Raw genomic sequence first — 14,707 nt, forward strand, 5'->3', positions numbered from 1 at the left:
CATCGTCGGTGCCACCAAGTCTCGCTACAACAAGGACTTCATTCCCTATACCCTCCGGGCCGTCTGCAAGATGATCGCTGGCGGGTTTTCTGGTAAGCAGGTCGCTATCATCACCCCGTATGTAGCGCAAGTTGCCGCTATCCGCTTCGTATTGGCTAGATTCATGGAGCACTTAGCCAATCAGGTTGACGAGGAGGAGCTGTTCAAACTTAGCGTCCAGCTGCGAGACGTCGAAGTCTTCACAGTCGACAAAATGCAGGGCGCCGAGAAGGAAGGTATTGTATTCGACACCACCAACGCTGGCGACCTCGGTTTCGTCAAGCATACCACACGAATGCTCCTAGCCGTTGGACGCGCGCGTTCCCTCCTCGTTATCGTTGGTAATCCTGTGAGCGTCCTCGCCGAATACACTGGTGCGACCGACAAGGACAAGCGGTACGTCAAGCTCGCCTACTACAAGGTTTGGAAATGGTGCCTAGACCGAAAATCCGCCATCCAATTGCACGTTGATCCAGAATTGGCTCAAGGTTGGTGCGAGTTCAACCCCCCGTTCAATGTCGCCGAGCATATAGAGGCCTTCGCTGCGGGCTCTCAGGCCACTGAAGAGCCCATAAAGATGTTTCCCGATGCCAACTACGGACCTCTCCCCACATTTTCCACAGCCTCCCCCGTCGACGGTGATGGAATTGATTTCTATTCCGGTGGAGATGACTGGAATCGGGATGACGCCAAGGACAAGCCAAATGATGATGGGGTTCCTTTCTATTCCGGTGGAGATGACTGGAATCGGGATGACGCCAAGGACAAGCCAAATGATGATGGGGTTCCTTTCTATTCCGGTGGAGATGACTGGAATCGGGATGACGCCAAGGACAAGCCAAATGATGATGGGGTTCCTTTCTATTCCGGTGGAGATGACTGGAATCGGGATGACGCCAAGGACAAGCCAAATGATGATGGGGTTCCTTTCTATTCCGGTGGAGATGACTGGAATCGGGATGACGCCAAGGACAAGCCAAATGATGATGGGATTCCTTTCTATTCCGGTGGAGATGACTGGAATCGGGATGACGCCAAGGACAAGCCAGAGGGTGAGGATCACGCCGACGATGGTGGAGACGAAGCCAAGGACAAGCCAGAGGGTGAGGATCACGCCGACGATGGTGGAGACGAAGCCAAGGACAAGCCAGAGGGTGAGGATCACGCTGACGATGATGAGGATCACGCCGGCAATGATGAGGGTCACGGTGGAGATCAGTGCAGCAACGTAGCACACGACTGGAACCAGTACGATTGAAAAGGTTCTAGAGACGCTGGAGGTGATTTGGAGATCAAGGAAGACAAGCCTCCCAGTAGGATAGTGTGGGACTAGGCTAATATCGATCTCTTCTTGTTCTTTGAAAGCCAGTACGTAGTAATGAAGAGAAGTAGTAGAGTAAGAGTTTATGCGCTTACTCTATTCCTCTTAAAGTGATAATACACTGTATCAAAATAATAAACGTGCTGGTAAAAGACGCAAGCACAACACTGTTGAAAGACACTGTAATAAATCGCGGTAAAGGTGTGTTTCCTAAACACCTTGAGTTCACCGTATGCAGCTGTATATGTTTGACAATAGATGGGTTGGAAGTAAAGCCCTGAACTTCAAGTGGTTCTGGAGAGTTGCGGCTACGTTGGGGAGAAGAGGAGTTAAGGCAGAAGAGGATTTTGGAGGAGAAGTAATAATATACTGTATGTAGAACTTATACGGGTGTATAAAGCTGTAATATGTAGTATAGTAAGGTACAATAGGTGGTACAATAGTTGGTAATATGTACTATAGTATGTTGTATTATACATTACGATATATCACGGTTGATGTTGCAGCAAGTTGAGGTTCATGTTGCAGCAAGTTGCGGTTGATGTTGCAGTAAGTTGCGGTTAATGTTGCAGCAAGTTGAGGTTCATGTTGCAGCAAGTTGCGGTTAATGTTGCAGCAAGTTGCGGTTGATGTTGCCGCAAGTTGAGGTTCATGTTGCAGCAAGTTAAGGTTTATGTTGCAGCAAGTTGAGGTTCATGTTGCAGCAAGTTGAGGTTTATGTTGCAGCAAGTTGCGGTTGATGTTGCAGCAAGTTGAGGTTTATGTTGCAGCAAGTTGAGGTTCATGTTACAGTAAGTTGCGGTTAATATTGCAGTAAGTTGCGGTTGATGTTGCCGTAAGTTAAGGTTGATGTTATAGTAAGTTAAGGTTTATGTTACAGCAAGTTACGGTTTATATTATAGTAAGTTAAGGTTTATATTATAGTAAGTTAAGGTTTATATTATAGTAAGTTAAGGTTTATATTATAGTAACTTTTAATAAATATTAAAGTTAGTATTACCTAATCTTTTAAAAATTTATACATCTATTAGTATAAATAGTTAGTAATCCTTTTACTATATCTTTAAAAAATATACTTTCTACTAAATATATTTATAATAATTAATTTTTTTCTTTCTTATTTATTATTTAATAATATTACTATAGAAGTAATAAAACTAGACTACTTTTACTTTATAATAATAAAGTAATAAATAAAGAAAAAGTATAAAATAAAGCTAGTTAAATTAAATTTTATTTAAATAAGTAGAATAATAAATACTAAAGTAAGAATAAAGTTATTAAGTATTTAATTAAGTAATAAGTAAAGATAGTTTAAAGCTATATTAACTAAATACTAGTTACTACTAAGTAAGACTTTCTTATATTATCTTTATAAAAGAAATTTATACTACTATATATAAAACTTAAATAAAGATTAAGAATTTATAAAGTTTTACTATAATTAAGAAACCTTTTAAAAAAAGTTATTTATTTTACTTAACTAAGGGTAAGTATATAGTATATAGTAATATATTAAATAAGATTTTTTTACTTTTTTATTTATCTATATTCTTATATAAAGGTTTACTTAGATTTAATAACTTTTAACTACTTTATAAAAAGAAGAAAAGAGTATAACTTATATTTAAGATAAAGATATTTATAAAGTAAAAGAATAAAATATTTAATACTTTAAAATAAAAAATATTTTATAAAAATTTAGTATTTTTTCTTTAAGAAAAAAAAGTATAATAAAGTATTAGTAACTACTAAGTATAGTTATTTAAAAAATAAGAAGTAGTTTTTTATAATTTATTATTTTATAATAACTAGTTACTTCTAATTAACTTACTATATAATAAGCTAAAACTTAATTAGCTTATTCCTTAATAAGATCTTAGTTATATATATAAAGTATACTATTTATAAAATCTAAGTAGTAAGTAGTTTACTTAGATTCTATACTAGTATACTAGATAAATAATACTCTAAGCTACTACTTCCTAAATAACTTTTAAACTATAGCTTTCCTTAACTTCTTTTCTTATTTAATAAAATAATAGTATACTTATATAATAGCTCCTTAAGTATAGCCTTTTATATACTACTTCTAACTATATAGCTATTTTTAATTAAGTAAACTAGTAGAAAGAAATAATTTTAAAAGTAGTATTTATTAAAAGTTAATAAAAGATTTAAGGTAAAAATAAATTTTTTTTTATTTTATTTAAAAAAAGAGTTTTTAAGTATTTTAAGTAATAGTTAGTATAGTTTTTTAAATCCTTTATTACTAATAGTAAGATTTATTTCTAAAGTATATAGTTTTATTATTTATATTACTATATAGCTAATAATATTATAAGAATAAAATAAATATAAACTTTACTACTATTTTACTTTAACTTTAATATAAATTAATCTTAAAAGCCTTAAGTAACTAAGAAGCCCTAAGTAACTAAGAAGCCCTAAATAACTAAGAAGCCTTAAGTAACTAAGAAGCCCTAAATAACTAAGAAGCCCTAAGTAACTAAGAAGCCCTAAGTAACTAAGAAGCCTTAAGTAACTAAGAAGCCCTAAATAACTAAGAAGCCCTAAATAACTAAGAAGCCTTAAGTAACTAAGAAGCCCTAAATAACTAAGAAGCCTTAAATACTATAGAGGTAAACAGTATAACTAGCATAGGGTTAGAGGTAAGAGAGTAGCTATAGAGGTCTACCCCTAGGGGTAAGATAGTATCTATAGAGTACTACCCTTAGGGGCGAGATAGTAGGCGTAGAGTGCTGCCCCCAGGGGCGAGATAGTAGGCGTAGAGTGCTGCCCCCAGGGGCGAGATAGTAGCCGCGGATTGCCGTAAGGTGCTGCCCTTGGGGGCGAGAGTGACTAACACTCACCGCTAGACTTACAGCGGCCTATGCAAGAATAGACGGCTTCTCGCCTACTTATACCTTGTGTAGTACCTCTCTATTGCTTTCTTACCTTCTCTTATCTCTTTTCCACTTACCTTAGTTTCTGTGTTCTTTCTAACAACGTTGCAATGAAGCGCCCTCTAGCAAACGTTTTAACCAAAAACAGCAAACGGCAGCGTACGAATGATCCAGAGATTGAAGAGACAACTCCTATCCACGAACAAGCTGCGCCATACCTACTCGCTATAGCGAAGTTTCCAATCGATGCGCTTAGCGCAGAATGGAGTTTTGGTGTCAATAGGTCTATTGACACAGCACACCAGCGCCGCCTCTGCGAGATCTTTAACGAAACTGGTATTCTTCGACGAGACCCTAGCCACCAACTGCAGATTGCCTGTTCTAAGGAACACGTAGAGCAGATGCTTCATCATCTGAAGGTGGAATTGCCAGCTCAGAGCACAGTTACTTCTGCCACGTTTGCGGATAAGGAAGGATTGGAATGGCCGTCGTTCAAGAGCTGGAAAAGCGTGACTGGAGGGACAGCGGAACTTATTACGGGTCACCATCGTGTAGAGGCATTCAAAGAGTATCTTCGCCTTCGGCAGTTAGGAGAAGAGGAGAGGTGGTGGGTGTGCCGCATCTACGATAAAGGCGGGTGCCCCTTAACGCGCGTACTGTGAACAACAGCCCCTAACCTTTTTAGACACGCTACCACCAGACACTCGTGTTAAACTTCGGGCGAATCGGGCCGATATTACGCTCCCTGACAATCATGGCCAGATATGGTCCGAGTTAACCAGCCTGTTCTGCACAAACGCCAATCTCTTTCAAGGCTCAAGCAAGTCAGTTGAGAAAGAGATGAGAGAGCATCTTCAGCTTAGTAGCCGCGTCAAGTTCCCAATACGGCGGCTAGTTACCCTGTGGAGAAATCAAAACTGGCAGCCCCTGCTTACGCGTTGGTGTTCTACCGCAATTGGGCAGGCAACGTTTAATCTCTCCACTTTTGAGTGGATGGCTAGTTGTCGGATAGATGACGTATGTGTAACCCGCCGCCGAAATACTCTGACCTGTCTTGCTAATCTACTGTCTAGCATTGGTTCGCTGCGTTTGAGAACGTACTTCGCATCTCTACATCTATTCGAAAGCAGTATGGGGTTGACGCCAGTTTAGCAGACTGGAACACGCTAGCTAGCCTGCCCCAGGCACGAAGTCCCCATGACGTACAAGACCTGTTCTACCCTGGCGAGGAGTTAGACAAGGATCCTGGCCCTTCCCATACGCGCCGGCAGGGCTTCTTCCCAACTCTAAGCAATGAGGCCTACCATGCGCTATACTCCACTGTACTTTCAAAGCCCACACACACGTACACAAACATCCTCGCTCTCTTAAAAACCCCGAAGAAAGAGGGGAAGCTTATGAGGAGTATTATGACCCACGTCAGCCAATGGGTAAACAGCGGATCCGCCAAGGTGTCTGACAGCGACAACAACAAACCCGCACTGCGGAAGTATCTAGTGCCCGTGCTGCAGAGCAGGCATGCCGGCCAGGCTGATCAAAAATCTCTTGACCTCCAACAAGAAGTACTGCAACACGTACAGCAAAATGCGGAAGCATTCACAAGCTCTATACTAGACCGCTATATTGACGAGTACCCAAGTGCAGAGATCAAGAACTACGGCGCACGCTTCCAGCATAAGGTGTGGAGAGAACTGCTGTCAATTGTGACCAGTTTCACAGGGCCAACCTTGCACAACAAGCACTTGGCGTGCCTAATTCAAAGCGATACCTACATAGCGCGAACGCCTACAATCGCACAAATCGCGTGTGATGCTATCTGTCAGGTCCCTGAAGTCGTCAACGAACCTGCGCTCCAGTCTACTAGGGCAGCAAACGACTTGCTAGAGACAATTCAGGTCGCAATCACTGAATGGATGTCTAGACACACTCTAGAAGACTCTGATAATACAAGTCAAGAGGTTCCGCTGCCCGCAAGGCACTCTAACGCCGAGTCTAGCAGAGAGAGAGAGCTCAATCTGACAGTCTCTGAAGCGGCACGTAGCGTTTCAGCACGGTCGAGTTCGGACCAGCTTACCCCAGAGCTAATTTCTCACCCCTCAACTGAGCCGCGCATACCCAAGGCATCCCAGCAGACCAAAGTTCAAAACAGGGGGATTGAGGACTTGAGTCTAAGCGACCTTGCTGCAGCCCGAGAGAAACACCGTCAGAAACGCACCCTTAGCGACCAGGTAGCTGTAAAGGGCAGTGCTTCTCTAAGCGAAAAGACCCGAAAGAAACACCGTAAGAAACACACCCTTGGCGACCAGGTAGCTGTAGAGGGCAGTGCTTCTCCAAGCGAAAAGACTCGACAGAAACAACGAGGGGCTTGGAGGAAGTAATCCGTATCTGACCCTAGCCCTAACCCAATAGACACTGTTCCTCTCCTCTTTCCTCTGCACTGGATATTGTGATTCTCGATCATCATCTATCGATCTACCCTACAAGATCCTCAGCCCTTAGCCAACGTACTATTTTATATAATACTGTTCTTATCATCATGTCTTTAGATCTTGCACAACAAAACGATAGCGATTACGATAACAGCAGTGCTGGAGAGGAGGACGGCCTGTACCAAGATGTGCAACCTGATGAGCACGATAGAGAACCTGACGAGCATGATGGAGAAGAATACCACGAGAGCAGCCTTGGGGACGAAGACGCAATAGCGAATAATCAACTTACCTGGGCTATTGACCACAGCGGAGGTGACCACCGACTACCTGGTGAGTTTAAGAGCATCCTACTTGTACGCATATAGTAACTACGTAGTAGTGAAGGGATTTATCAAGATGATAGACAGCCCCGAATTTAACGGCAGTAAGGCTATTGGAATGCTGCAGAAGCGATACACGATAGACTACGGATCGAGGCGCGTTGGGTCCCGACCAGCCAAGCCTGAGGACAAATTTATCCCTGAGTTCCACCTCGACCTTATCATTATCATCGGCCGGCCGCTCCAACCCATTGTGAAGTTCTCTACGTTCTTCGACCACGTAACAATCAGCTTTAAACACTGGCGAGCTCCATACAGCGCTAAACACAGCCACGGACTGTCGTTTGATATGGAGCATCGTACCTTCCGTCTTGCAAAGGGTGGAACGCGCGAATCTTGGTTTATTGTTATGCACCCTGTCGATAGCACAGTAGACCCTCTTCTGTCAGGCAGCGAACGTCGCAAACGCCGCGAGAAGGCGTCTGAGCACAGCGCTCTCAAACCCTCCCATGCCCTGTTCCTTACGTCGTACATTAAGAAAGTCTTCCTTACAGGCGTATTACTTGGAGAGGGTGTTGAGGCTTCTTGGAAATTGGATGGACCCCAGTCGCAATCGATCTCAATCGTCAAGTGGGAAACGTTCCAGGAGCAGTTCATGGAAGGGTGGCCAGAGTACGTGCGCAAGAACACGCAGGATCCGTTCTGGACTAAGAACCTGCCAGCGTTCCATGCGTATGACTACGGGCAGAACCTTCCAATTGAGTTGTCTACTGAGCAACTCAATAGTCTGCCTAAGGAAACCCGGTTGCGCCCTGATGACGAGACGTCTGACTCTGATGACGAGACGTCTGACTCTGATGACGAGACGTCTGACTCTGATGACGAGACGTCTGACTCTGATAGCGAGACGTCTGATTCTAGGAATGATTTGTCAAACTCTGGGAATGATTTACCAAACTCTCAGAATGATTTATCTAACTCTGAAGACGCGGCGGCTAGGTCCGAAGGCGGCGCAGAGGGGGCTACGCCCCCACAGAGCGGTACACAAACAGGCGATCCAATTCCCCCGCCGCACGACCATCAACAGCCGTTTGATAACTACACACAGGATCTTCTACGCGCACTAGAGGACAAGTATAGACTGGAGAGCATTGAGACGGTCTCCTACGCGCTAGCGGTCGACATCCACTCAATAGCATCTTCCAACCTCCCTAACGCCTCTAATGACGTCGGTGTCATTCTCGCACCTGCGCGCTGCCTCCTTGCCAATCGCAACAACGTTGTTCGCCAATACCAACACCCGCGCGACTTTACCTTCTACCCTCTTGCCTTCCATCCATCGTACGGCAACTTCTCCTCCGCGCAGCCCCCAGCATTCCTACGCGACAACGTGCTCGCTGTAATGGAGGACAACATGAGCTATCAGAACAACGGTGCGAGCGTGTTGACTAGTGGTTATTTTCAGGCGTACTCCAACATTAAGCGAACTATACGCCATAGCCCCGGCAACTTACTTGCTACCAAGGGCATTGCCACGGCTGCCCTGACGCTGCCAGATCAGGATGGCAACCTAAACCCTCGGGTAGCGGCGAAGCGGCAGCGTTTACTGCGGAAATTGCGAGGCGAACAGACTCCTGATAACCCTACGTCTTCCCAACCGTTCGCTCGCGAGCAACAGCGGATTAAAGCCGCTATAAAGGAAGAACTGTACGCGTTTAGGATGGAGCAAGTTCTGTCTGTGCAGGTGTCGCAGTTAGCTGACGGTCAACGGAATTTTGCGACAGTGCTTCAACCTATCCTCCAGCTAATCCGGTACTTCTCGCTGGAACAACCTACCTACATTGATGTCCTCTTCGCGTTCAAAGAACGCATCTTTCCAAAGGTTCTCTCCTCCTTTGCTAGTCTGTTCGCGCACGCATCAGACGAGTTTTATCGTCGCTTCAAGGCTGCTGGCTCTAAAGGGCTGCCTTTTGCCCTAGCGGAAGGTGTGGCCGCATTCGATCGCCTTGGCAGCTACTGCTTTACTGGGTTCCCCCGGTCTTTAGTGGGCTCAGTGCTCGGGCCTCTCTGCACCATAGAAAGCATTGAGCAGGGTGGGTGGCCGTTTATCGACCCCAACATGCTCAATCTGCAAGGCAGTGGCCATGCTAACCTAGTGCGTTGGCCGCGCATGGACAATGGACGACCTATTATGATGCACGTTGCTTCCATTCGCCACCACTATGGGCCCCAGGTTGCCGCTTATTGTCACAGCGAGGTATGGTTCCGTGAGCTTGGTGGGCTCACAGGTAAAGGGCCTCGTGGCGCAGAAGAGTTCCTAGTAGAGGTGCTCGAAGAGATGTGGAAGCCGCAGACAATCGCTTTCGTAACACACCAATTCTATCGCGCTCTGAACAAGGGCGGACGGGGCAATGCTCAAAGCGTAAGCCTAACAACACTGCAGGCACGACAGGAGGCGCAAGAGCAGGTGACGCGTTGGGCTGAAAGCGAGCACCCCTTCTCTGCAGGGTTCGTGCAATTAGCGTTTCAAATATCAGCCGCTAACACAGTACAGGGAGTACGAGTCGATCTTTCCTGTCTTTTATCCAGAAGCGACTTCGGGTTTGAGAAGCCAGACGCGACGCGACTTTGCGCAAGAGCTCTACTGGGAGTGTGTTAACAGCCATGGCCAATCTAGTAGCTACCTCTTTTCAAAGAACGCGAGCTGGTTCACTGTGTTACGCGCTGCCGTGCAACACGCCAGGGCCAAGGCGATGAAGGAGGAATACTGGATCAGCGCCATAATGTCAGCTCTAGCGGCGTGCCGCATTGACTGTGTGCCTGGTTCATACCATGGCCGATTGAGCTACCGGAGAATGACGCGGCTAGTCGGTAACGTTCCGGCCCCATCCGCTATAGCGGCGAGACCGGGCAGCCTCAAGCGGGCAGCGATTGAGGCAGTACACCAAGCAAAGCGGCGCTCGCAAACAAAGAGTACTATCGACTTTGGTTGCCAAATCCCTTTTAACGCCATCCCGCCGCTAGTTGAAAAAGGTTTTCAGCAGTTGGACGGCCAGTTCTCAAAGTCCGGCATGAATCAGAAGGTTCGTGAACACTACCACAGAGCACGTCAGTGCCTCATCGAGTGCTTAGGTCAGCCAAAATGCGATCTAATGCTCATGTTGGTGTTAACCCTTGCATCCTCTTCAGCTACCCCTACTGTAGCGGTGAATGCGACTGAGTTTTCCAAAGGACCAACCAAGAACTCTGAAATGTTTGCGGCCGCCTTGGTAACAAGAATGCTCTGGTCTCTTCGACCAGATTACTTCCCGTCGGAGGAAGACGATGGTTGGGTGCTTTCGGTACGGGAGATGACGAAGAAGATTGGTAAGACTTCCCTAAGAGAGGCCCTTTTCCCAAGTAAGAAGCATTGCTAACATAGTACTATCTGGGGTAGAGCACAAAGGTTGCAACAACCGCTTCCTTCGACAACTGCAATGGATTCGGGTTACTAGTGGGCGTCGAGACTCCCCAAGGAACAGCGACATAGCGATCAACTATGATTCCGTTCTTGAGAAGAGACGTACAGAGTTAATGCGACTACGGAGCGATGCTAAAGGTTTTATTCAATGCGTGTTTGGTAGTTCTGATTATGCATGGGTTGACCGATGTCATACTATTATACAGGAGTCCCCAGTGTAGAGTAAGCTATTATAGCTTCCACTATAATTTTACATCTTCTCTCCTATAAAACACGTATATACTATATACATCTTCTATCCTATACAGCTTTTGAAGAGATTAATACACGTTACGTAGTGTTATGATTTTTTAAAATATTTCGTATTAACTGTAAATTCAGAAAAACACCAACCCCAATATTAACCGTACTATCGTTGTCGCATGTAATCCGTTTCTTAATCTTAACTGTGTCTCTTCTCTACTATTTACATAATTAACGTAATAGTAAAAAGACGCAGGCACTAGAGAATAGAGCCTGCGAAGTCTACATTGCATTAGTGGCTGAAGTAGCACAGTGTAGAGGCATCCTGTTACTATTCTCCGCAGGCAAAGGTAATAGCACCTTGCGCGGCAACCTTTAAGGAAAAGAGAGGAAGCCGCTATGTGTTTCGCTCTTCTTTGTAGTTATTTGTAGATTTGTAGCCTGCGGTGTTGTTGACTTATCTGTATCGCAATACGACAGCAGCTTCCTAGCAGGCTGTAATCGTCGAGAGCCACGGTACAGCCGGTGACTTAGACGACAGACCTAGCCTAACACTAAATTGGCAAGCTTCCGCAACACGGACGCATACACCCCACCTGCTAATAAGCACCGCTATGACTAGCAACTCTCGTCTACCTCACTACTTCCGTAGAGTGTCGCTAGAAGCTCAGCATTGTGCTCTTCGAGCCCATCACTCTTTTTCCGCAGCGCATAGTTCAGGGTCGTCAGGTAACCCGGTTTATTGTTCAACCTATAGGGCTTACAGGACAGAATAATTCAAGTACCGACATCTGTCGCAATGGCGCCGGCGATGCCGGGATACTTTCCGATGCGTCAGAATCAGTGTCATCTTCGGCTTCGCTGTCTGGAATCTCTGTTAACCCCACCGCCGTAGCTAGCGCATTCGCTTCAATGCTAAGCCTCTCCTTTCCAGCAATCGGCGCACCAGTAATTCCATCCGGCCCTAGCCAGGCTTCGAGGGCCCTGCTTGCCGTGCAAATTTCCGGCCGTTCGCGCTTCACTAGCTCAAGAAAAACATCGCGCTGGTTCTTCCGCAGCACACGCTCGAGCCAATGGTTTGAGACCTCTTCGTGGGGTATGAGCAGCAGCGATCCCCAGCCTAGAGCTTGAACTATGTCGAACCATCGTGTCGCTCGCTTTAGGCGGTAACGAAAGGCTGCGTGGTCAGATTTAGATGGTGATTGGCAAACCAGATGGACCAAATATGTGATAGCCTCTGTTCGTGCCTGGCCCTTCCCGTACCTGTTGCGAGTTCTGTCGTTACTGGCTAGACGATCAGCGACCTGGATTTCGTCGACCTTGCGAGCGTACGCCTTCCCTAGCAAAGCGAAAGCCCAGCGAGTGCCAATGTTTACAGCTGCAAGCATCGTCTCGTACCGTGTGCACATGTCCCAGGCAAAGCAGAATGCATTGTCGGCATCAGTATGAAGTGTTGCGCTACTATCCACTGACTGCGACATTTGCGTCTGGGTAAGAACATAACGATCTACTGGTTTTACCAAGAACGGCGTGCCCTGTTTCCGCCAATTATGCAGGAACTGCGCAGCGCTGTACTGCGAGGTTGCATTTCCAAAAGCACGCGCTTTTGCTAGCATGCTGCAGGCAGTATAGTAGGGTGTTGGCGAGGCTGTATAGAAATCAGCATCTTCCGCGACTTTTTGCTTGAAGATCCAAGAGATCGTCGGCTCATCGTCTGGCGCAATGCTGCCGTACGCCATACGTTCCTGCGCAGGCATCTTCTCAGGCGGTTCCTTTAAGCCTATCGCCTCGAGCTTTATTACACGCGATCTTTCTAGCTTTCTTGTACGCCGTAGCTCTGCAAGACGATTCTTGTTTGTAACTGTTGCGGACCTCTTTACGGATAGAGGCGTCGTCGCACTCTGGTTTTCGCTGTCCTCGTCGCTTGTTCCGCGCTCGTGTCCCCCCTCCGCTCTAGCTGTGTCTTTGCCAGCGTGTACTGTCATAGTGTTGACTTCGCTAGCCCTAGCCGTCGATTCGTCCGCGCTGTCCTCCTGTATTGCTAGGCGGTTTAAGCTGTTGGCACGGATCTCGCTGCGAATAGGCGATGAGGAGGCTGGACGTTTACGGTACGGCACAAGGTCGCCTGTAGCCCTCTGTGCTGATGGCGGTATGCTATCGTCCTTGTCTGAGTCTATAGCCATGCGGTCCTCCGCGATGCCTTCCGTTGGCGTCATTAGCCGCGCTGTAGTTAAGTTTCTAGGCTCTAGAGACTTACTACTAGCAAAGTCCATAGCAGCGCTTGTGAGACGCCCCCAATTTTCTGCGTCAAGTGTGCTGGCACCCAGCGTCTCTTTCAGCAGCCATATCGCATCTAGTGTCGAGTGGGCTATGAAAACCGGCTTGCACGCTTCGTCGTCGCCTACTTCTGGAACGATCCATCCCGCGTATCGTACATCGCCTGGTACACGGCATGGTTCTGCGAGACGACGCGCAAGAAATCTGCTGTAGGACGGGTTAGGTGGGCTGTATGCTAAGTTGTTAGCGACTGTAGCGTCCCACTGTGCAGGAAAGCCTCTTCCGCTGTGTTTATCCTGACAATGGTCACTATCGAGCTGTAACTGATCCATTTTAGAACCAAGGCTGACGCTCTAAGCCAGCGATTAGTGTGTGGGTAGAAAAGTAGTAAGAATAACAGCAGAGAAAAGAAGACGTGGCATGGAAAGCAGGGGGCCAGGGCGTGCCGGCAAGGTGCGGCATATAGTCGCACCGACTAACAAGGTAGAGTACGGTCCCTAATCCCAGAAGAGGTCGCGTCCTTGAGTGTAGAATACATGTTATTTCTCTTTTTAGAGTGCTATTCTTATATAATATTGAATACTAAAGTTTAGTTGTTGAAGACACGAAAGATCTCAAAGAGGTAGTCCTAGATAGGGAGGGTCGCTCTGCCTCGTACATCTAAGAGCGCAGTTCCAAATAATATAACACTAGTATTTGCCTTTAGAGGTGCAGCGTGAAGAAGGTTGGAGCGCCAGCCCTAAGGTAGTTAAAGCGTCCGAATGTTCCAGCTGCAAGGTTGCGATATGGCTTGGGACGCAAGTTGCCGCAACGGTTGGTTGCCAGCGAGGGCAAGTTACGCAGAGACCACGGTATGGCTTCATACACCTACTAACACCTTTTGGGCAACTCTCTGGACTGTCCAAGGTACTGCATGACAGAGTTGTCAACAATCAAGCCAATCAAGCTGGGTGCCCCAGCTTAGCTTGATTAGTGGGTACCTCTACCTCAGCTTAGCTTGATTGGCTTGATGGTTAAAATTAATAAGCTTGGCTTGTTTAGCTTGATTAGCTTAACAAAATTAATCCCCCTTTCAAGAAGCTTAAAAGGGGATAGTGTAGGGGTATCCTTATATAATCTTATCACCACGTGATCTTATCACCACGTGACCTTACTTACTTACTTTAACCTTCTTTATAGAGTATTAATTCTATCAAGCCAATCAAGCCAAACAATCAAGCTAGCTTATAGTAGCTTGGCTTAATTGATTTATACCTCTACTCTAGCTTGGCTTGATTGATACGCCAGCTTGATGCCCCAGCTTGATAGCGATCAAGCTGGCTTGATTGTTGACAAGTCTGCTGCATGAACAGACGGTTGTTGAACCAATGAACAAACTGATTCCTAATGGTTGTCGCTGTAGAGAAAACGTCGAGGTAGGCAGTATACTCAGTCCTGGACGGCACGCTGGGACTCTGCCTTGGCCACTGGTTCCTCAGATCTTCCACGAACGAGTCGATCGCCCTAGTTTGATTCTCCTGAAATGCGGCGTGCAATCCTGTCGTGATGCTGCTGTTCAGTCTCCGATTCTCGCTTTGGTAGATTCGCTTCATTGGAATCTGCAAACGCCTTGGTGTTGCACAGCACCGTGTTCCGAATCGCATTCTTGTTGAAGTCCTGTCCCTGGTCTAGCTCGTATTTCAGTGCAGTAGGTGGCTGTACCGCCGAGA

At 46.3% G+C, this 14,707-nt stretch overlaps 2 protein-coding genes across 2 annotated transcripts; one reads left to right on the plus strand and one right to left on the minus strand.

Moving 5' to 3' along the window:
* Positions 1 to 6,802: 6,802 nt before the first annotated feature.
* ACET3X_008779 (uncharacterized protein) lies at positions 6,803 to 10,171 on the plus strand (the record flags this gene model as incomplete). The annotated part of the gene is made up of 5 exons (XM_069454990.1): positions 6,803 to 7,028; positions 7,078 to 7,690; positions 8,018 to 9,526; positions 9,573 to 10,101; positions 10,151 to 10,171. The coding sequence occupies 5 exons, from the start codon at positions 6,803 to 6,805 to the stop codon at positions 10,169 to 10,171; spliced, it is 2,898 nt and encodes a 965-aa protein (XP_069304381.1).
* A 1,296-nt stretch (positions 10,172 to 11,467) lies between these two features.
* On the minus strand, positions 11,468 to 12,937 carry ACET3X_008780 (uncharacterized protein; the record flags this gene model as incomplete). Its single annotated transcript, XM_069454991.1, has 1 exon — positions 11,468 to 12,937. One exon carries the CDS (start codon positions 12,935 to 12,937, stop codon positions 11,468 to 11,470), a length of 1,470 nt encoding a protein of 489 aa, XP_069304382.1.
* Between the last annotated feature and the right edge of the window lie 1,770 nt (positions 12,938 to 14,707).

This window comes from Alternaria dauci, chromosome 8 (assembly GCF_042100115.1).
Source record: "Alternaria dauci strain A2016 chromosome 8, whole genome shotgun sequence".
In the NCBI taxonomy this organism is placed as follows: domain Eukaryota; kingdom Fungi; phylum Ascomycota; class Dothideomycetes; order Pleosporales; family Pleosporaceae; genus Alternaria; species Alternaria dauci.